Raw genomic sequence first — 19931 nt, 5'->3', positions numbered from 1 at the left:
ATTCCTATGCCCCATCCCTCCTGAGCCCTGGGACTCCCTGGGCCTTTCTGCACACTGGACCTTTGAGATATTTATTCTTCCTATATGTACCCAGACTCGAGTGCCAACCTGGAGGTCTTCTCCTGGACGTCCCCTCAACCCTCCAGGAAACAGAGACAGCCTAGCACAAGCAGGCCCTGTGTGGGCACCTGGGATGGGACCTGCAACAGCCTGGGAGACAGCATAGCCCACCTATAGAGCACCCAGTCCCCCATACCTGGGAAAAGCATATTGGTGGCTGTGCCCTAGCCTACTGGGCCTGCTCTCATCCTGCTCTCTCTCTCTCTCTCTCTCTCTCTCTCTCTCTCTCTCTCTCTGCCCTCATTCCAGTCGTGTGTCCCCACCACCACAGGTTCCCACATGCTTTTTTGCTTATTTATTGAAAACAAACATCTGTGCGCTATGTACAGGGCCGGCTCCCAGGTGAGTGGTGGGAAGGGCCAAGCTGGGCAGGAGAGCAAAGGCAGCTGGAGGGGCAGGGAGGGAGCAGTGGCCCCTCACCTGGCCAGCGGGGCCAGCTTCTCCATTCCTGCTCCTCCACCAAGGCGGAGGCAGCCATGTCCATGGGCCTTCCACGGGTGCACACTTCTGCACAGCAGCAGAGTGAGGACGCCTCTTCTTGACACAAAGCAGGTGAGCTGCCCAGCTCCCACCTACCGGGCTATCAGTGAAGACACCTGTGCCTGACTAGATTTGGGGCCGCTGTGGAGAAGGGTCAGGGGATGCCTATGGCAACCCATGTTACCCTGGGAAAGTCGACAGTGCTGGGCAGGGTGAGGGGGCTGGGCCAGGACCCAAGGCTTTAAGGCAAAGCAGGGTGAGGGTGTGTGCAGCCCAGGGCCGGGCCAGCCTTTGGCACATTTGGGGAAGAGCGGCCACAGTGACCACAGGGTGAGGTGAGGATGGTGGGAGGTGGAAGGAGGGCAAGAAGCCCTTTGGTCCTGAACCTATCTTTCCAGAGCCTGGCGCATGTCACTGGGAGCCATAGCCACCACCTGACTTCTGCCTCCACAGCTGCATCCCTGACTCGGCTCCTGGTCGTCAGCAGAGCGTGTCTGTGTTGAAGGCGAGCTGGGCCTGGTAGGCAGCAGACAGGCCAGAGTTGGGAAGGCATCTTTGGTACCCTGATGGGAGCTGACAGTGCCCACTCTAGACGTTGCTTCTGGCTGGATATTGGGGCTCCCCCAAGTCTCTGTCTCCCCACTAAGCACTCTTCAATGTCTGGCCCTCCTGCCCAGGGTGCTGGCTACTGTCTATGTCTCTCCCCTGCCTTGGGCTCTGGTCCCTTCTGTTACGCATCCCTGATCTGGAGTCTTCAAAGCTTCTAGTGTGTTCTGGGCTCTACATTGCATCTCTGACCATCCCCTAGGCCTCAGCATGCATAAGTCCCTCTCCACTCCCTGACTGGTAGAAAGCAGGTGTCTTCATGGCTAGCCCCAACCTGGGTCCTTCAGCCTGAGCTGAGGTGGGTCTGGGCAGCATCATGGCTAGAGGGGCCTAGGTGGGTGGGAGGATGCTGACCACTTACCCGCTCCTCCTCGAAGCTGATAAGGCCCTCATCCTCTGTGTCCAAGTCCTCAGGCTCATCAGCCACTAGTGCCCGGAGTTCCGTGGGTGCAGGCCGGGGCCTCAGCAGGCTGAGCAGTCCAAGAGGGGACGGCAAAGTCGAGGGCTCCGCCTCTTGCTGCTCCACATTGTCACTCTGCTTCTTGGCAAAGTTCACAAACACCTGAGGACAGGTAGAGGGCAGGTGGGTGGGTGGGAGCAGACTTAGGAGGGCACCCCCCCATGCAACCCACTCACATTGTCCAGGGTGGTCTGGCTGACTGAATAGTCCTCGATGCCCAGCACACCGACCACCTGCTCCATCTTGCTGAACACCTGGGCCAGGGAGATGTGCTCTGACTTGAGTTGGTACTGTACCTTTGTGTGGTGCCGCTCCTGGGAGGGCAGGGGGCCGGAGGTCAGGGGCTGCCAGAACAGAGCACATCCCCACCCTGATCCCACCCAACCCCACCTACCTTGAGCACGGCCTCCGGGAAATTCCGGTTGAAGAACCGCACCACATCCTTTACATTCTGGCTGCTCTTGGTCCTTACAGTGATCATGTAGCCGTCCCCAAACCTGGTGGGACACAGCGCATGTGTGACTGGAAGCCCTGTGTGGCCTGCCAGAGCCCACCCCTGCCTTCTGTAGCCCAGCTTGATTCACCTGTTCTTCAAGTGCTGGATGCTGCCCAGGCAGCGCAGCCGTCCATTCACCATGATGGCCAGCCGTGTGCAGAGAGCCTCACACTCCTCCATGCTGTGGACAGACAGCACAGGCTGGCACCTGAGGCGGTCACCAGGGACCCAGGGAGGGGCAGGAGAGCATACCTGTGTGATGTCAGCACCACTGAGCGCCCTGTCTTGATGAGGTCCAGAATGAGGTTCCACAGGAAGCGGCGGGCCTTGGGGTCCATGCCGGTGGTGGGTTCATCCTGGGGTAGGAGTCAGTTTACCAGCAACATGCTCACCCAGCCTGGTTCCACTTGTCTGCTCTTGAGCAAACCAGGAAGAGGAAGGCAGGGCACCTGACACCCTCATGCACAAAAACCCTAAAGGGCCCCAACCGAGGGCTCACCAAGAAGATGAAGGCAGGGTACCCAATGAGTGCGATGGCTGTAGACAACTTTCGCTTATTGCCACCACTGTAGGTACCAGCTGGCTTGTCTGCATACTTGGTCAGTTCCAGCTTCTCCAGGGCCCACTTTACCACCTGGCAAAGCCAGCATAAGCCATGGGCTTCACCTCACTGGACACCAGCACAGGCCCATCACATACACACACCCACATACATACCAGTGCTCGCCCCGGCTGCCCTCCCTCCATGCTCACCCGAGTCTCATCCTTCCAGGGGATGCCACGCAGCCGCGTGTACAGCTGCAGGTGCTCCCGAGCCGTGAGCTCATCAAACAGGGCATCGAACTGCGGGCAGTAGCCAAGGCTCTGCTGCACCTGGAGCAGGTCCTTGAGCACACTGGGGACAGAGGGTGGTCACCACCCAGGAGGGGCACGCTCACCCCACACCTGCCATCCTGTACCTCGGAGACATGGTCACTCCATCCCTGCATTTGCATACACATCTGCGTACCTGAGGGGTGTAGTCACCCTCGCAACCCCCCACACCTATGCACCTAGGGGCAGTCACTCACTCTGTATCTCCTGCACCCATGCACCCAGGAGAGTCACACACTGACACACCCCCACGCCTCCCTGCAAGTGTATACCCAGGGGCACAATAATGCCACTTCTCCCACCTGTGTCCATTGACAAAGGCCTCGCCCCCTGTTGTGCTCTCATCACCCGTCAGCATCTTGAAGGTACTGGTCTTGCCTGCACCGTTGACACCCAGGAGGCCAAAGCACTCTCCAGGGCGCACGCCAAGGCAAAGGCGGTCCACTGCCAGTATGCGACCAATCTTCCGAGATTTGTATACCTGGCAGGGAAGCCTGCCACTCAGTGGAGGGTGGGGGCTCCTGCCTGGCCTGGCCTCACCCACTGCTGGGCCCCACTACTCATCCTACGCCCCACCTGGGCCACTTTTCCACAGCTCAAAGCCCACCTTGGTCAGATTCTCAATCTTGACCATGTCATTGTCAGCATCGCCACGAAGCACCCGCTGCCGCTCGCTGGCCACGTCCACATCGTCCTCCACGGGTTTAGTAGACACAGGCAGGCGTCTAGGGCAGCAAGGTAGGCAGGGCCTGGCCAAGCCACACCCATCCCTGCCCAGGGTCCCTGCCATCTCCTGGCACCCTCCACTCACTGTGGCTGCCGCAGAAAGTTGTACTGGCACATGATAGTGAGGAAGAAGCCCACGAAGCCCTCAACCGTCATGGCCACCAGTCCACGCGTGACAATGTCCCACTCAAAAGGGGATTTCATCTTGTCAAACTGGCCTGTGGAGCAGTTGGTTCGAGACCTGTGCCTATGTGAGGCCTCAGGGAGTCCCACTCATCCCCAACATTGGAACTCTGTTTAGGACCAGGCATGCGATCCTGTGCCCACCCCCCAGGCCCACACTGCCCACCCGGTGCCAGCCTCACCGATCTTGGCATAGTATTCATTGATGTATTCATTGTAGGCCATCTCCATGAGCCCATGGCCCAGGTTGTAGTTGGGGAAGATGAGGAAGCAGCTTTTCAGGTAACTGTTGACAAGCTTCAGATCCTGAGGGCCAGGCAGAGCTCAGCATCACTGCCCCAGACCATGCCCTGCTACCCAGCTGTCCCCACACTGACCTTGTCATGCTCGAAAAGCTGCAGGAGGAAGGTGGCCACAGTGGCTGTGATGCCAATGAAGAGGTTGATGACAATGAGGAACACGTAGGCTGAGCTGGGGACCTCAAACCAGAAGGAGGCCGGGTACATGATGGGCGTGATGGACCACCTGGGGAACGGCAGCAGTAGTCACTGGACAGCCTTGGTCACACACATCCCTGCCCCACCCACCCAGCTTACCCATAGAGCAGGAACAGGGAGAGCACCGCGGGGAAGTTGGTGGGTGATGTGTAGGCTGGCAGGTCAAACACAAACAGGATGATGACACAGCAGGTGGCCGGGACCAGGTAGTTGAGCTGCAAAGGCAGAGGTGGCTGATGAGGGACGGGTGTGGGCACAGGGGACAGGAACAGAAAGGGGCCATGCGGGGGCACACCATGTCCCACACGTAGTTGGCTAGCCAGTAGATGACAGGGTTGCAGCCACTGACGAACTGCAGGTGCTTGGCTTTGGTGGACTTCTCTGCCACAAGGAAGACCACAAAGCTGGCTGGCACGAATGACATGGCCACTATGATGAAGATGGCGATGACCACGTCTGTGCCCTGCAGCCTGGAAAGAGGCAGCGCTCAGTCACAGAGGGTGGTCAGGACCATCGTGGGCCCTGTCCCACCTCAGCCCAGCCTGCCTCACTTACAGGTAATCCAGAGAGAGGCTGGCACTGGTCTTGTTCATGGGGTGGTTGGTAACAGTGATGCCTGCATATAGGGAGGGCAGCCTCAGGCCCCTGGCCCCCCTGATCCCCCACCCCCCGCTCCCCACCATTTTCCTCACCATAGGCTGCAGGATTGCCCTTGCTCTTGGGTAGGTTGGCACGCAGGATGGCATTGTTGAGGCTGTTGAGGTAGGTGGGCATGCTGTGGTAACCCTTGTTATTGTAGAGCACCTGGAGAAGAACAGGACTCAGAGAGGTTCACAAGCCTGGGGTCTCTATGCAGGGGGTCAGATGCCAAGGAGCCCAGGGCAGCAACTCACCTGGGCCACCCTCCGCACTGCTATCTTCCGCACCATAGGTGGGGCCCGGACACCAAAGGAAGCTGGGATGGACTTCTGGACATTACCAAAGGTGATGGCCCCATACCTGTACAAACAGGTGTGAGGGTCAGTGAGGCTGGACATCCAGCTAGCCACTCCTACCTATAGCCACCCCTGGTCAGCTCACCGGTGCAGCCGGAAACGGTCGGAGGTGAAGAGCAGGTACTCGGAGACATTGTGGCCAGTGATGTCAGTCAGGATGTCACCTGTGACCACCTTCACCTGGGGTGGATGCCCACCCACACTGCTGGGGCAAGAGAATCCAGTGCCCTGTGCAGAGCAGGTACAGCGGACAGGTTCTCGTACTAAGCGTGGCAGAGAAGGTGCTGATGTCCACGTCTCTGTGGGCACACCACAAAGTGAGACGAATCACTCATGGCTATGCCCCCGGCAGCCTTCTACAAGCTAGTACCTGGCCCAGTTGTAGGTGGCAGGGAGGTGTTCCAGGCTTGCAGTGAGTCTTCATCCAGGGACATGGGGGAGTCAGAAGGGGCAGGCGAGGGTGGGGGTGGCACAAAATTGGATAGTGGCAGCCCCTGTGTGAAGGACTCCAGGCACATGCTGTCAAAGAACCGTGCAGCCAACAGGCGGGATTCTCCACTGCTCAGGTTCAGCATGGGTCCCAGGGAGCCATTGGCAGGAGACTTGAGTACACAGGTGGCACCCACACCTGAGGGCAGTCGGAATGTGCTCACCAGCTGCTGGGGGCTGGCGTCAGGTGACAGTCGCAGTCTAGGGGTGCGACAGTGAGTTAGAAGCTGTCCACCTCAACTCCCTCCCTCCCTCCTTCCCTCCCTCACACTGCAGCCAACCCACAGCCTCACCGGTACTCTCGGCGTTCCTCATTGGCATAGGGGATGAAGTTGCCACGGGGCTGGGTGTAGTTGTGGTACTGAGAGGGTGACAGGACCAGTGGGGGCAGGTCACCTGGCGGGTAAGCAGGAGACCTGAGCCGGCTCCAACTACCTGCTGGCAGCCCCCAGACCTTTATTCCCCTTCCCAACATGGAGAGGGCTAAGCTCAGGATATGACTCCCTAAGAGGAAAGACCCTCTCATGAGCCCCTGAGTAACATTCAGATATGGGGAGAGGGATAGAGGAGGGTCCCCCAGGAGGCCAGAGAGAGAGAGTGGAGCCAAGGACCCAAGGGCCAGATGGCAGTCTTGCCCCACACCTCATGGGCCCAGGTAGCCGTACCAATCTCAGGAACAGACAATGCCACGGTCATAGCCACACAGACAAAGAAGGCAGGCAGAAGGATCTGAGAGCAGAGTGCTTTGGAGTTTCGGCGCGCACAGTGGAAGCGCTTCACCAGGAGCCCATGGAACTGCCGCATCTTCAACCACCAGCCCTCCAGCTTGCGGCTGCCCTGGCCCACCTGCGCCAGGGCCTCCACTTCTGCCTCTGTGCAGAGAGGAGGCAGGTTTTAGCGGCCAGCCCCATGCCACCCTACTGGATCCTCCCCACTTCCCCAGCAGCCTCCACCTTGCAAGCTGACATTGTCCGGGTCCTGCAAGTTGTCAAAGAGGGGACGGTAGTCACCGTAGACATCGGCGTAGCCAGCTCCCTCGTCACCACGGGTAGAGCCCACAGAGGACACAGATTGCAGTGATGCCCGTGACTGAGCCAGCTCTGAACATCGTTTCAGGTTGCCAGCCTGTCCATCTGTAGACGTTAGGCCATCTGCCCCAGGTAGCACATCCTTCCTGGACTCCTTCCCATCTATATAGAACAGAGGCCGTGGAGGGAAGGAGGAAAGGCTCAGGACCACTGCATTCCAGAACTGCCTAGGATCTCAAGTCTCTGCCATCTACCCTGTCCTAATGCAGCTCCCAGCTCACGTACCTGTTCAGGACCTACAACTACCATACCACCACCCGGGAGCCTATGCTGACCCTGGGGAGTCCTGCCCTAGAGACCAAGGGGAAGCAATGAGGCCAGGCCTTAGTGCAGGCCCGTGGGGGTGGGACCAGGCTGACCAGCACTTGAAGACTCTCACCAGCCTCACTGTTCTCCAGGGACTGGTCTTCCTCAGACACCTTGAGGAACACCTCCTCCAGAGTCGTGTCCATCAGCCCAAAACTGCTCAGGTGAAGCGTGTCCAGGCTGTGCTCCAATTGCTGTGAAGAGGCTGGGTGAGGCCAGTGTGACAGACATGCAGCAGGGGTATGTCCATCTCCCCCATGGGCCCATCCTGGCCCCAAGCCCCATGCTCTGCCCTCACACCTGGAAGAGGCGCTCAAAGGCCCCCTTCTTGACGGCTTCACTGGGCAGGATGTAGGAGAGCTCCATGCTGGTGTCTGAGACCAGCAGGGAAGAGGCCACATGCTTGCGGATGAACTGGGACACCTGGGGCTCTGAGCAGCTGCTTAGCTGAGCACGACCTGGGGGGCTGGATGCCAGCCCTGCCTCTGGGAAGGGACAGGGAGCAGGAGGAGGACTCAGTAAGGGGCTGGGGAAAGGCAGCTCTCAGTAAGAACTCAGTCAGGTCAAGATGGGAGTTTAGAGGGGTCCAAAATCACCAGGCATCTGGTCCTGATGGAGTGAGGGTAAAGAGAGATACACCAGTCCACTTTAGTGGGTCCTGGGGCAGGGGGACCAGAGCCCCCAGGAGACCTGAGCCTCAGCACTGACCTTGGGAGGTCCCAGGCTCTGCAGGCCGCTTGACCAGCGTGAGGCGGTACCCGTCGCCATAGGCACCCTTGAGGAAGAGGGGGGAGCCGCAACATTTGAGCTTCCCATGGGAGATGATGGCGATGCGATCCCCTAGCAAGTCTGCCTCATCCATGTGGTGGGTGGACAGAAGGATCGTGCGGCCTGGGGTAGACCCGGATCTGAGGTAAGAAGGATGTACACGGGAAGGCAGGGGCAGCCATACCTACCCTGGCCAGACTGGCACCCTGCTCACCTGGCTTGTACTTCAAAATGAGGTCCCAGATGGCACGGCGAGCATAAGGGTCCACACCAGCAGTGGGCTCATCCAAGATGATGGCACGGGAGCCACCCACAAAAGCAATGGCCACTGAGAGTTTGCGTTTCATGCCCCCAGACAGTGTCTGCACCAACGAGTGCCGCTTGTTAGAGAGTTCCAGGTCTTCAATCATCCTGGGGACCAGAAAGAAGGACAATGGTTAGGAGGGTGATGGGCAAGAGGGGAAGATGCACAGATGGAAGGGTGGTAGGCGGGACAATGAACAGAAAGAGGGGTGAGGGCAGGAGGCATGGACAAGGGTGACAGATGGAGGGTGACAGATGACAGGAAGGCAATGGCCAGCAGGGCCATGGATGGGGGTGATGGACTTACGGGAGGACGGTGGACAGGAAGGCCATGGATGGAAAGATGATAGACAGACGGGTGACAGACCAAAGGGTGATGAATTGGACCATGCAGAGCTTTGCCTCACCCTACCTTTTCCCTTTACTCTGAGTTCCACATCTGAGTACCCACAGCCCAGGCCCTGCCTCTACTCATACCCCACAGCCCACCCTACCTGCCCTTCACTGCACCCACTTGTCCATCTCTTTGCGGATCTCCCCTTGTGCCATGCTTTTGAGCCGTGAGTAGAACCAGAGGTGTTCCTCCACTGTGAGCCGATCAAAGAGCACATTGTGCTGCGGGCACATGCCCAGGTTCTTACGGATCTCATCCATCTCCGTGCGGATGTCATGCCCATAGATAGTGGCCGAGCCCGAAGTGGGTGGGAACAATCCGGTTAGGATAGACCTGGGGGCAGGGCAGGTGTGGTCATAACCCACCACACCCCGTGGGAACCCCATTCTCCCACTGGCTAACCTCTCCTGTCCCTAGATACTCACATGGTGGTGGTCTTGCCTGCCCCATTGTGGCCCAGGAATGAGACCACCTGGTTCTCATAGAGATTGAGGCTCAGTTTGTTCAAGGCTAGCTTCTTGTCATTCTTATAGACCTTGGTGAGCTTGTCCACACAGACGACCAGGGGAAGATGGGTGGGCTCTTCCTCCATACCACGTGTCTCCTCTGTACCAGGACTGAGTCAGTAGGGTGGGGGGCAGCACTAAGGCCACCCCAGACCCCAAAATCCAGTGCCCACCCCAGTCAACATTCTGGCCCTGGCCTCACCAAAGCGCCGGCTATCCATGGCACAGGCCTGATCCTCCTCCATAACGCTGAGGCGAGGTGTTCGCGCCCATGGCCAGCTCCACTCCCAAGCCTCTGTTCGCCCACTGCCCAGCCAGTAGGACTTCTGCAGTGGGAAGTACCAGGGCCGGGGCAGCCCATACATGCCTGGGGGTCCAGGAGGGGAGGGGAGGCAGGTGACCATCTACCACAAGGATCACATGCCACCCAGGACAGAAGTCCAGAGAGCCTGTCCCCGACCCTCGGCTCCTCCACAGGTGGGCCTGTACCTGGGTGCACAGCCTCAATGTACCAGGTGAGCACGCCGTAGACCACCGTGTCCACCATCAGCATGGTGACAGCCAGAAGCAGGTTGAAGTCGTCCCCTTCCACTGGGGACTGGCTGAACGTGTGCCACTGGATACCCACACCCGCCACCTCATAGAGCGCAAAGTACTTGGAGCCCAGGCCAAAGGCTGTTGTGGACATCAGGGACTGAAGAGAGAGGGCTGTCAGTGGATGGGCTGGGAGGTGGCCACCCCACCCCACCTGGCCCTGCCTGGCCACAGCCCTCACCGCAATGCACTTCTCAAAAGCAGTGATCTTGTCATGGGCCACCTCCTCACGGATTGCCACGTACATGTAGGGAACGTAGCTCAGGAAGTAGATGATGCCACCACAGGCAGAGGCCAACTTGGCCTTCGAGTACAGCACAGACACCAGGAAGCTGGGATGGAAGGCCACATGGCTGTCAGTCATGCCACCTCGGGCCCTTCACCTGCAGCCCACTGAGGCCCAAAGGAACACTGAGAGAGTGTGTCCATCTGTCTTTGAGGAATCTCCCCGACCCCCCAGCGCTCACCAGAACATGATGGTGGCCACAGCATAGACAGCCAAGAAGAGCCAGATGATGAGCACGTGGCTGTGCATGAGCACCTGGCCATACTTGAGGATGGCAGTCAGTGCCGTCACTGAGATGGACAGCTGTACGAAGCCTGTGATGAACCAGGCCACCCAATGTACAGCATTGTTCAGGCCCATCGTCTTCATCACCTGTGGTGGGGGAATGGCAGGCAAGGTGCCTTGAAGCAGGGACCAGAGGGAGGAATGACTGCCCCCCCCACAGGCCGATGAGGGGCTGCCTGCAGCCACCGAGACCCACCTCCTTGAGCCGGTGCTCCTTCTCTGCCACGATGTGCTGGATGGTCATGGCCACTGAGTAGACCCAGGAGATCACCATGCAGAGTGGCATCATGTGCTCAATGACGAACAGGAAGCTGGTGGGAAACAGGTGTGAGGGAGGAGCTCACACCTGAGACCACCCCCAAACCTCTGCAGGCTGGCACTCACTCGTCTCGGGTGTAGCAGGGGTATGGGAACATCTGCACGTAGTTGCCCGGCTCTACCACGTCATGGCCCACGAATGTGTTGATGATGGCACGCTCCATCATGTCTGTGGGCCGAGGTGGACATCAAGAGGAGGCCAGGCCCCCCACCCCCACCCCACTTGGGCTTGGCCCCTCACCCTGTATCCAGACGAAGCCATAGAGGAAGTAGAAGCGGCCGCCGGTGTTGGGCCCCGGACGCCAATAAGCACGACGTATCTCATTGGTTTTCTCAGTGAAGCTGGAGTTCTGGCGGATCTTGTAATGGACATGGGGAGGGAGGGAGCCATCCTTCCGTGTCTGGAAGATCACGCCTAGAGACAGGAGGGTAGTGAGGTGTGTAGCTAGAGGGCGTGAAACAGGTGGGACATGCTGGGAAGTGGGTACTAGAGAGGGAGTGGGCACCAGAGGTGGTTTAGAAAAAGTGGTGGCAAGCCTGAAAAGTAACAGAAGCCAGCATGCAGGGGGCCGAAGGGCACAGCAAGAGAGGAAGGGTCAGAAGTGGGAGGACACGGGACTGACGAAGGGGGCCGGGCTAAGCAGCAGGAGGGTAATGGGACGTGGTGGGACGGGGAGGGACTAAATTAGTGGGAAAGCAGGTCTGTGGGGGGACAGGACTGGACAGGAGGAAGGGGAACGCTCACTGGCAAACACTGTGACATTGTCCTGGTAGGCCTGGTTGAGCGTGTAGTTGACGATGCTCTCCTCGTCGGGGAAGCCCTTGAAGATGTCCACACTCACCTGGAGAAGGGGCATCGTTGGGACTGGCTCTGAGCATACATGGAACGGTGGGGAGATGCAGGCTCACCATCCCACCTTGGACATGAACTGGATCCAGCCACAGGCTGCATTGTCTATTGTGTCTAGCTGCTGTAGGAGGGCTGTGCCATTGGGCAGAGAGAAGTTGTCCTGGCGCAGGCCGGGTGGCAGCTCTTCCAGTGACAGATTCAGAGCTTCAGGGTGGAGCTGCAGTTCAGCTACATACTGGGGGTGGAGGGTGAGTTCAGGGTGTGGCTCATACATGTCAGCCTGAGCAGAAGGGCCCACCACAGGTGCCCCCTGCCCCCATCCACAGCACCTGCTGCAGCCAGTGTAGATGTTGCTGCAGCCTGCCCTGCTCCAGGAAGCTACGGATCTCGGCAGAGATGTTGAGCCAGACCTGGGCATAGTGTGTCACGTTTCCCACGAAGGCAAAGGTCTCATTGGCCTGCAGGGAATGGGGCTTGAAGTGTATGGCTCCAGGAAGATCCCCAGCCAGTATGAAAGTCCTCCACTCCTCACCTCCCCACGTGACCAGCCCAACCACCAATTCTCCTCTGGCCCAACGTTTACCTGGAAGCTCCTGCCCTCCTCCCTACCTTTCCACAGTAGTCACAAGAAATTCATTCTGCCATATTCTCTAGCAACAAGGCTTCACCAAACCCCACCCCAGCAGCTGTGCACACCTTCCCAGGTTCTTCCTCATATCCTCTCCACATGTCCCCAAGATGACACATCTGGTCATCTCTTCCCACTTTGTCCAATAAACCTTCTATGCCCAGGCTTTGCCAGGCCTATTTCTAGCACTGGCTTACCCTGTTCAACAAGCCCTCTCCCAAGCTTCAGCAATCCCCACAACAGGCTCACAGGATGCTACTGAAGGGGTGTCTCCAGAGGAAGTGTCCCTCCTCCACCAGCTTCACCTTTACCCAGTCAGCAGAGTGAAGGGTGGGGGACACCCTGGCCAGACCAGCCAGACCTTTCAAGGCATCTCTGCAGAAACCCAGGGAGTTCCCAACAGAAAAGCTGCCTCTGTACCTTGATCCCTCCTCAGATCCTCCCTCTGTGAGGTACACCAGTGCCCAGGCTCTGCATGAAGTCACTCCTAGCTCTTATTGATCCTACCTACTCACCTCCACATAAAGTCCCAAGACCGCAGAGCCCTCACTCGGGACCCTGCTGTGTTTGTGCTTCTGCTGAGGAGATAGGCACAGCTCAAGACCCAAATGTGCCAGACCCACACACCTTGAGGATGACACGGTCGGCCTCAGAGCCTGCTGGTGCATACAGGATTTTGGGGTTGCTGGTCATGAGGTGCACGAGAAGACCCAGGTTCCGTTGTTCTTTGTTTGTGAAACCCAGGGAGCTCATGTTGCCCCTCCGCAGTGCCTCGGGTTCGATGGTACTGGATGGGACAGAGCACCAGGAGCAGGGCAGAGATGTCAGGACCGGGGGGGTGGGGGCGCTTGGGATAGGGAAGCAGGGCTTAGGAGCAAAGCATCAGGATAAGGCAAGGTGTCGGGCGGGGTGGGCCTGGAACTTCCAGAATGGGGTCTCTGAGTGGGGACCAGGCGATGGCGTCCACTCCTTACTGCCCCACGCTCCTCCCTTTCCCACCGTCCCTTTGCTGCTGGCCTACCGGTTGTTGCCGCACAGGATGGGCTGCAGGCCAGCCCAGAGCTGTACAAAGGCTGAGCACTGGCCCTGCAGAGTGTCAGGAGAGGCCGGGGCAGCCGGTGACTGGGCACTCTCCTCGGTGGTGCTGTTAGAACCTGTGCCTGCCCCAATCCCAGTGCCATTGGTCACTCCACCTGGGCTGCCGGCTGCAGGTGCAGGGGTCCGGCCAGTGCAGGCACCTTGGGGCAGCAGCAGGGCCAGGGCTGAGAGGACATCCACATCCTGAAGAACCTTCTGGGCATCCAGCAGGTCCCCTAAAAGAGCCTGCAGGCTACGTGGAGGTGGTGCCTGCTGCTGGGGGTCTGAGTCGTTGGGGGCATCCAGGCCCAGCTGAGGGAGAGACCAGACATGTGGGAAGATGCAGGCTAGGGCGCAGGGTGGGCTTGGTTAGAGGTGATTCAGGAAGGTGACTGAGGTTAGGAATGGAAAAGGGAGAATCTCAGCGGGGACAGTGCTGGGAAAGAGCTGAAGAAGGACCAGAAGCTTGGGGAGTCCCAGACAGGGCTAGAGACAGATCCTGGGGTGAGAAGTGGGCAGCGCCTCGGGCCTGAATCTTGGGTAGGTGTTGAGTGCTCGATCACAAGCCATCCCATGCATAGCCTAGGAGCAGGGGCCTCCACCCCTCAGGCTCCAAGTAACCCCAGCACCTCCTCCAAGCTGGTCAGCAGGTCCGCTGGCCAGCTGGCAGGCAGGGCCTCACCTGCTGGGAAATCTTGGCCATGTCCAGCTGGTTCCGGAGCTCAGCGGCCAGCTCACTGAAGCGCTGGGCCCGAGTTGCAGTCTGCCCACTGCAGACAGCATCCCGGTAGCCCTGCAGAGCTACCTGCTGACCCTCAGGCACGGTAAGAATCCGGCCCAGCTCTCCAGAGCCTGGTGCACATGTGAGCTGCTCCAGGAGGGCAGGAGCCAGCAGCAGCTCCTGGGGCAGAGCACAGGGGACAGCTATGACTTACACTCCAACCAAAAGGTTTTCAAGGGCCTGGCTAAGGCAGCCTAAAATCCTGCCCTGCACATCCACTGTGCTGATTCTGTGCCAGGGTTCACAGTGCTAGGGAAGCACTCATATCATCATCCTACCCCCACTTTCCATCCACGCCACAATCCCCCAGAGGATTTTAGTAAAACTAACCAAGAAGGATCATTCCTTTCCACCTCCCTTCCAGGAACAGCCCCTCACCTCCATCTGGAACAGAGGATTGCTACCCAGGCGGCTCCAGGGCTCTCGACCCTTGAGGAAACCCGACTTCCCATTCAGGGCAGGCAAAGGACCAAAAAGCAAGCGATAGACCTGCATTGTAAGGGGCCTGGCTCAGCTCAGGCTCCAGAGTCGGGAGAAGGGCTCAGCTTCCCTCGCAGTCCTTCCCCAACTGATGCAACTGGGGGTGACAGGGAGGGCACAGGGGCCATTGCTGATATGCCCACTTCACCTCAGAAGGGTCCACGTGGGCAGCCAGGAGGGCCTGGGCCGTGCTGTTGGGCAGTGACAGGTTCTGCATCAGGAAACGCCAGAGCTCTCGCCGGTCCCTGACCACGGAGTCCAGAGAGAAGGAGGAAACTGGACAGACGGGAGGATGGGACTGAGAGGCTGGCTCCAGCTGGAGCTGAGGTGCCCCAGATGGGCTCAGAGCAGAGCTACCGGCACCACATTGGGCCCACCTCGAGTGTACAAGTAAGGGACGGCATGGTAGAGATGCAAGGAGCCAGAGCCACAGACAGGCTGTGACCCAGGGTAATGAAGTGGGCAGGTTTCCAGCTGACCACAGAGTTCAGGCCCACCCCTAAGCCATCCCCTCATAGAACAAACCTCCAGGTTTGGCTGAATGACTTTCCCAGGTGCCAGGTCCTGAGCTGAGGGCCTCCAGGTGCTGGCGCAGGGCCTCGAGCTCTGAGCCCAGGCTGGGTCTCGCTGGGTCAAACAAATTGCCCTCCTCCACCACACGGTTAAGGCGTTCCAGCAGCTGGGTGACCCTGCACCACCATACAACATCACTCGTTGGGATGAAGCAGGGAAAAGAGAAGCCAGCTCCTGAGGCAGGGGACGGGCACTCACGTGGAGTTGGCATATTGTAGGAAGCCAAACTCATCGCGCTGACCATCAGGACACAGAGACTGCATGATGGGCAGGATGCCAGCAGACGTCAGGGGTGCTGCTGTATAGAAGGCTGGTGGGAATGGGAGAGACAGGGACCAAGAGATATGTTTAGCGAGGGTCAGGAAGGAAAAATAGCTTTGGGCAGACTAGGGATGGGATGCAGAGCACCTGGCTGTCAGCTGTGCTAGGGCAAATGGCTCTGCAGGTCAGAGGTCAGAGGACTACCTGCCACCCTGTAACTCCAAGAGCACCACTCCTTAGTCTGTGCAGGGCCCAAATGTCCCAGCAATCCCCCCTCTCACAGAGACCAGGGTAGCAACCTGGGCAGTGACCTCTGACCTTTCAGGCCAACTGGTTAGCAGAGTGAGTGCAACAGCCCAAAGGGAGGGTTGCAGGCCGACCCAGCCCCAGCTCAGGCTAGCCCAGACTCATCCCAGGTACTATACCCTTAGAAGGCACTGCCAGGCAGATACCGTTCCAGGAACACACCCCAGTGCCTTGACCGGGGTACTGACTGTGGCCCAAATCACTTGGCCCTTCATCACCCACTGCCAACCGCATCACAGTCCACCACCCCAAGTCATAAGCCAGATTTTCCTGACCACGGGCAGGGAGCGCTGCAGGTCCCAGCTGCTGGGAGGCTGTTAATGCAAGCAGTAGGGTGCTTAAGCTGCACCAGGAGGACCCGCTGGGCCACCCATGGCTGCCACCTGGGCCAGCAAGGAGGTGGCTGCTCACTTACAGACTGCATGCGGGCCGGGCCGAGGATAAGAGACCATGCGGGGTAGGGGTGGGTCAAAACAGAACAGAGGAGACTAGTGAGTGCCTGAGTTCTCTAGTAACAGGTGCTGTCATCATTCACGGCTACCATGGCCAGCCATAACCTCCACAGCCCAGCCAAGAGATATGGCTAGAACCACTTGGGGGCAGGTTACATAGGCCGTGGCCTCAGGGAACTACTGAACAGGGGCACATGAGTGCTGACACGTGCACACAGAGGATTCTTACCCCTCCCTGCCGACCCATGAGCCCATACCATGCTTGTACCTTACCTTCCTTCACAGAGATGGTGGGCTTCTTCTGCCGCAGCCCCAACAGGATGAAGAAGAGGACCAGTGGGATGAAGATCTCAAAAGCCAGGACCCACTGGAAAGGGTGGGCCATGTAAGGCCACATGCACAGTGTCTACTGCCTGTCCAGGGTTGGACATGATAGGCATGTGCTGGCCCAGGACCTCCCAACCTCCCTGAAAGGCCCTGACGTGTTCAGTGGCATGAAGGTCAGTGCAGGTTCCTCGGGTCCAGTCAAGGTTCTGGCCCCTCCGAGTGCACCAACAGGCTGAAAGTTGTGTGGTACCCTAAACCAGGTCTCCTGCTGCTCGGCTTAGATTGTGCCTGCCATAACAGGGATCACCCGCCCTCTAAGGAAGTCCTAAGGCCAGCAGGGACAAATCAGCCAGTTTGTGGTTCACTCTGACCCATGTGTTCGTCCGACTTATCTTCTGCCTTCCAATCTGTTGAGCCACCAAGGTGGGATCTTAGGGGCCGTCCTGGCTACATGTGGGCTCTGTCTGCCTTGAACCCATATACACGCCCCCAGTGCCACCTCCTCTTCTTTGCTGCAGTACCCTTGTAACTTCCTGTTGGGCCCGGGGAGATGAAGTGTAGTATGAACAAGGCCCAGCCTGAGCCCAAGGCCCTGAGTCTCTAGTAAACATGGTCTCTGAGGCAAAGAAGGCCTTTCTTTCTGGCCTGGTCTCTCAGGGCCAGGCTGCGAGATGGGCCAGAAGTGCCAAGACCCGGGGCCAAGGCTCCCTTCTCAGTGTCACCTGGAACACAAAGGGCTTGACCAACTCCTGTCCCCACCCCAGCTCAGGGAAGAGGGCCAGGTGATGTATCAGGAAGCTCCTACAGACCAGTCCTCTGGGACCACAGGACAGAGGGGCCCACCCCCATCAGAAGACAGCACCCCTCCACGGCTGTGCATTACCAGATCTCCTTCATCATCATCCCCACCCAAAGCCAACTTTGGAGCCTCTCCCAGAAGTGCTGCGGGGCCATGCCCAGCCTGTCCCTGGCTGTGCCCACTGTGCTCTGACAATAGCTCTCTGTAATCCAGAACACCCTGCTGTGTATCCACACCCCACACTCGCCTCAGCCTGTGCCAGCCTCCACCCCCTCCCCAGCCAGGATCCAGTCCAGGGCTAGTCGAGGAGGTGCTGTGTGCACCCAAGACTGCTAGACAAGTGTGTTCCACACACAACAGGGTGGCTGGGGGCAGGGGTCACAGCTCAGGAGGCAGCCCCACCCACACTCACCTTGCCCTGGGCACCTCTGCCCCAGTAACTGCAGCACAGGCCAGGCTGCCTCCCCTATCACTATAGCAACGGCAGTGAACAAGCTGCTGGGAGCAGAGTCCTAGCTGGCAGGTGGCAGGCACCACAGGGGCATCTAGTTACAGACAGGCAGCACAGGTCCAGCATTACCTGGGTGCCTCACCTGACTGACAAGTGACCAAACCTCTTTCCCTCAAGACCAGTCCAGGGTTCCCACGCTGCCCCAGGGACTGCATGCCTAACGGGGGCCTGAGCTGCCCTCCCTGTATCCTCATGCCTGCTGGGGCAAGGGGGAGAGCAGGTAGGACCTGAGGGTGATGTTGGGACCTTCTACCATAACTACTTAGTGCCCATGATCACATTCCAAAGGGTAGTCAGTAGATCCAGGATAGACCCACATCCAGCTATCTGAGAGGAGCAGTTCACACTCACAGACAGGGAAATTAAGGAGCAGGAAGCAGGCAAGACAGAAGGCCTGGGTTCAGGCTCTAGACCATAAACTTTACACAGATGCATGACCCCAGCAAAGACAACTTCCTAGAGGAAAAGGCCCTCACTGTAGCTACAGGCTAAAGATCTCCACTGTGGTCTAACTGGCCTCTGGGAATGCTACAGGCTGGAAAACCTGGGAAGGTTCTACAGGGCAGCTCAACCCAGCAGGCAAGAGTCAGCCCTGGGAAATAGGCAGGGGGTACCTCCACCTGACTGTGAAGTACCCCTACAAACTACTGGGTCCTTCCTACATCCCTCAACAAGGCCCCTGTCAGATGCAGGGGCTGTGTTAACCTCTGTTCCCAAGTCCTGGGGGCCGTCCTGACAAGCACCTGGGCCTAGTACTAAGGCATGCCTACATCCTCACTCGCTGCCCCTTGGCCCCACCCAGCTGCTCCTGGCGACCCAATGGCTAGAGCCACAGGCCTGCTCCTTCAGACCCTATACCAGCCAGCCCAAGGCGACAGGGACAGAGGATGTACTCAACCCTGGCTATCAGCCAGAGCCACAGGAATCCTGCCAAACCATGGAGATGACGAGAGCCCAACCTGACTCCAGACAGCCCTGGGTTTCCAGTGCACCTGAAGTATTCAAGGAGGAACATGGGAGTTGTTCATGGGGTCCCAGGGTTTGGGTTGTGCAGTCTCTTCTCTCTAAGTCCCCACCCTCTCTGGGCCCCACCCTGGAAAATCCCAAGGGCCCTCAGATACCCAAGCTGGCCCATGCCTCCTCTGGATGTCCTTACCCTCCCAGGGGTTGGGGCAGGAAGAACCAGGAGTGGCATCCATGCCCCCCAGCCTGCTCCTCACCCAGGACTCCTGTCCCTAACGCTCTTATGTCCTGGTTGCCCTAGACAAGTATTGAGAACCTTGGTACCCAGGTCCACAAAGCAGGACCCAGCCCGGAGAGAGGCCTGAGGCAGCAGCCTCAGGGGAAACTGGCCCCAAAGGACAAGTGGTGCTGGGGACTCAGCTGGTTGAGCTGGTTGAACAAGGGCGTTCTCAGGGGTGAGAAGGCAGAAGGGAGGGCTGTGGAGACGTGAGGATGGATTCAGAGAGGAAGAGGTAACGGTGGTGGTGGTGATGATGGTGGTAGTGATGATGGTGGAGGAGGAGGAGGAGGAGGAGGGGGAGGGGGAGTCAGTGATTTAAGATATGGGAGACAAAAGTATTGCAAAATAAAACCCAGCTGTGATGGGTGGAGGCATAGCCAAGGTAATATGAGAAAACAGGAGACCCACCTGCATGTGGGGAAGAGGAAAAGAAGGAGAAGGAGGGCTAAGGGGAGGAAGAGGTGGCAGTCGATGAGTAGGGGGAGGAGGAGGAGGAGGAGGAGAAGGAGGACGGTGGAGGAGAAGGGGGAGGAGGGGGAGGAGGGGGCTGTTTGGTACCAGCTTCAGCCTCAGGTGTCTGCCCAAGGGCAGAGCAGCGGTGAAGGGAAGGGACAGGCGGAGCCCCTGAACCGAAAGGTGTGTCCTAGGAATCCGAGCCTCCCCCGAGCCACCTGCCCCCCACCCCAGCCGGCCGGAGCGCGCTGCGGAGGGCGCCGGCCAGTGACTCAGCCGAGTGTCTGCGGGTGCGGGTGGCGAGCGGGCACCGCGGAGGCCGGGGAGCGGGCGGGAGCGCAGGGCCTGGGGCAGGGTCTCCGGCTGCGCCCGCCCGGGGTCTGCGCGCCCCCGGCACCGCACGTGCACGCGGGGAGC

The 19931-nt window shown here is 58.8% G+C and overlaps 1 protein-coding gene across 4 annotated transcripts in view; it reads right to left on the bottom strand.

Moving 5' to 3' along the window:
* Nucleotides 1–400: 400 nt before the first annotated feature.
* Abca2 (ATP binding cassette subfamily A member 2) overlaps nt 401–19931 on the bottom strand; it is a 19665-nt gene continuing 134 nt past the window's right edge. Inside the window, exons 2-49 of one of the 4 annotated variants that reach the window (XM_008841898.3) lie at nt 16455–16548; nt 16145–16147; nt 15361–15472; nt 15115–15278; nt 14738–14865; nt 14488–14598; nt 14011–14229; nt 13273–13640; nt 12879–13038; nt 11953–12081; nt 11691–11858; nt 11519–11615; nt 11015–11188; nt 10840–10942; nt 10652–10766; nt 10352–10542; nt 10066–10216; nt 9780–9984; nt 9493–9657; nt 9210–9390; nt 8905–9117; nt 8302–8498; nt 8028–8210; nt 7620–7804; nt 7393–7513; nt 6879–7115; nt 6591–6797; nt 6219–6321; nt 5807–6126; nt 5522–5735; nt 5335–5440; nt 5134–5245; nt 4997–5057; nt 4737–4911; nt 4541–4656; nt 4322–4469; nt 4127–4250; nt 3847–3979; nt 3643–3760; nt 3338–3516; nt 2916–3057; nt 2662–2796; nt 2415–2518; nt 2251–2343; nt 2061–2163; nt 1843–1980; nt 1568–1768; nt 401–1116 (exon numbers count right to left, since the gene is read on the bottom strand). In XM_008841898.3, coding sequence (XP_008840120.1) covers nt 1081–1116; nt 1568–1768; nt 1843–1980; nt 2061–2163; nt 2251–2343; nt 2415–2518; nt 2662–2796; nt 2916–3057; nt 3338–3516; nt 3643–3760; nt 3847–3979; nt 4127–4250; nt 4322–4469; nt 4541–4656; nt 4737–4911; nt 4997–5057; nt 5134–5245; nt 5335–5440; nt 5522–5735; nt 5807–6126; nt 6219–6321; nt 6591–6797; nt 6879–7115; nt 7393–7513; nt 7620–7804; nt 8028–8210; nt 8302–8498; nt 8905–9117; nt 9210–9390; nt 9493–9657; nt 9780–9984; nt 10066–10216; nt 10352–10542; nt 10652–10766; nt 10840–10942; nt 11015–11188; nt 11519–11615; nt 11691–11858; nt 11953–12081; nt 12879–13038; nt 13273–13640; nt 14011–14229; nt 14488–14598; nt 14738–14865; nt 15115–15278; nt 15361–15472; nt 16145–16147; nt 16455–16548 — 7242 coding nt within the window. In that variant the 3' untranslated portion in view covers nt 401–1080. The remainder of the gene's footprint in view (nt 1117–1567; nt 1769–1842; nt 1981–2060; nt 2164–2250; nt 2344–2414; nt 2519–2661; nt 2797–2915; nt 3058–3337; nt 3517–3642; nt 3761–3846; nt 3980–4126; nt 4251–4321; nt 4470–4540; nt 4657–4736; nt 4912–4996; nt 5058–5133; nt 5246–5334; nt 5441–5521; nt 5736–5806; nt 6127–6218; nt 6322–6590; nt 6798–6878; nt 7116–7392; nt 7514–7619; nt 7805–8027; nt 8211–8301; nt 8499–8904; nt 9118–9209; nt 9391–9492; nt 9658–9779; nt 9985–10065; nt 10217–10351; nt 10543–10651; nt 10767–10839; nt 10943–11014; nt 11189–11518; nt 11616–11690; nt 11859–11952; nt 12082–12878; nt 13039–13272; nt 13641–14010; nt 14230–14487; nt 14599–14737; nt 14866–15114; nt 15279–15360; nt 15473–16144; nt 16148–16454; nt 16549–19931) is intronic. The other 3 variants (XM_008841900.3, XM_008841901.3, XM_008841899.3) reach the window with 3 other exon arrangements.

The sequence above is a fragment of the Nannospalax galili genome, unplaced genomic scaffold (assembly GCF_000622305.1).
Source record: "Nannospalax galili isolate Female #2095 unplaced genomic scaffold, S.galili_v1.0 scaffold1421, whole genome shotgun sequence".
NCBI classification, from domain to species: Eukaryota; Metazoa; Chordata; class Mammalia; order Rodentia; family Spalacidae; genus Nannospalax; species Nannospalax galili.
Note: the sequence above shows the minus strand (reverse complement) of the source record. Positions and strands in the feature narration are given on the sequence as shown.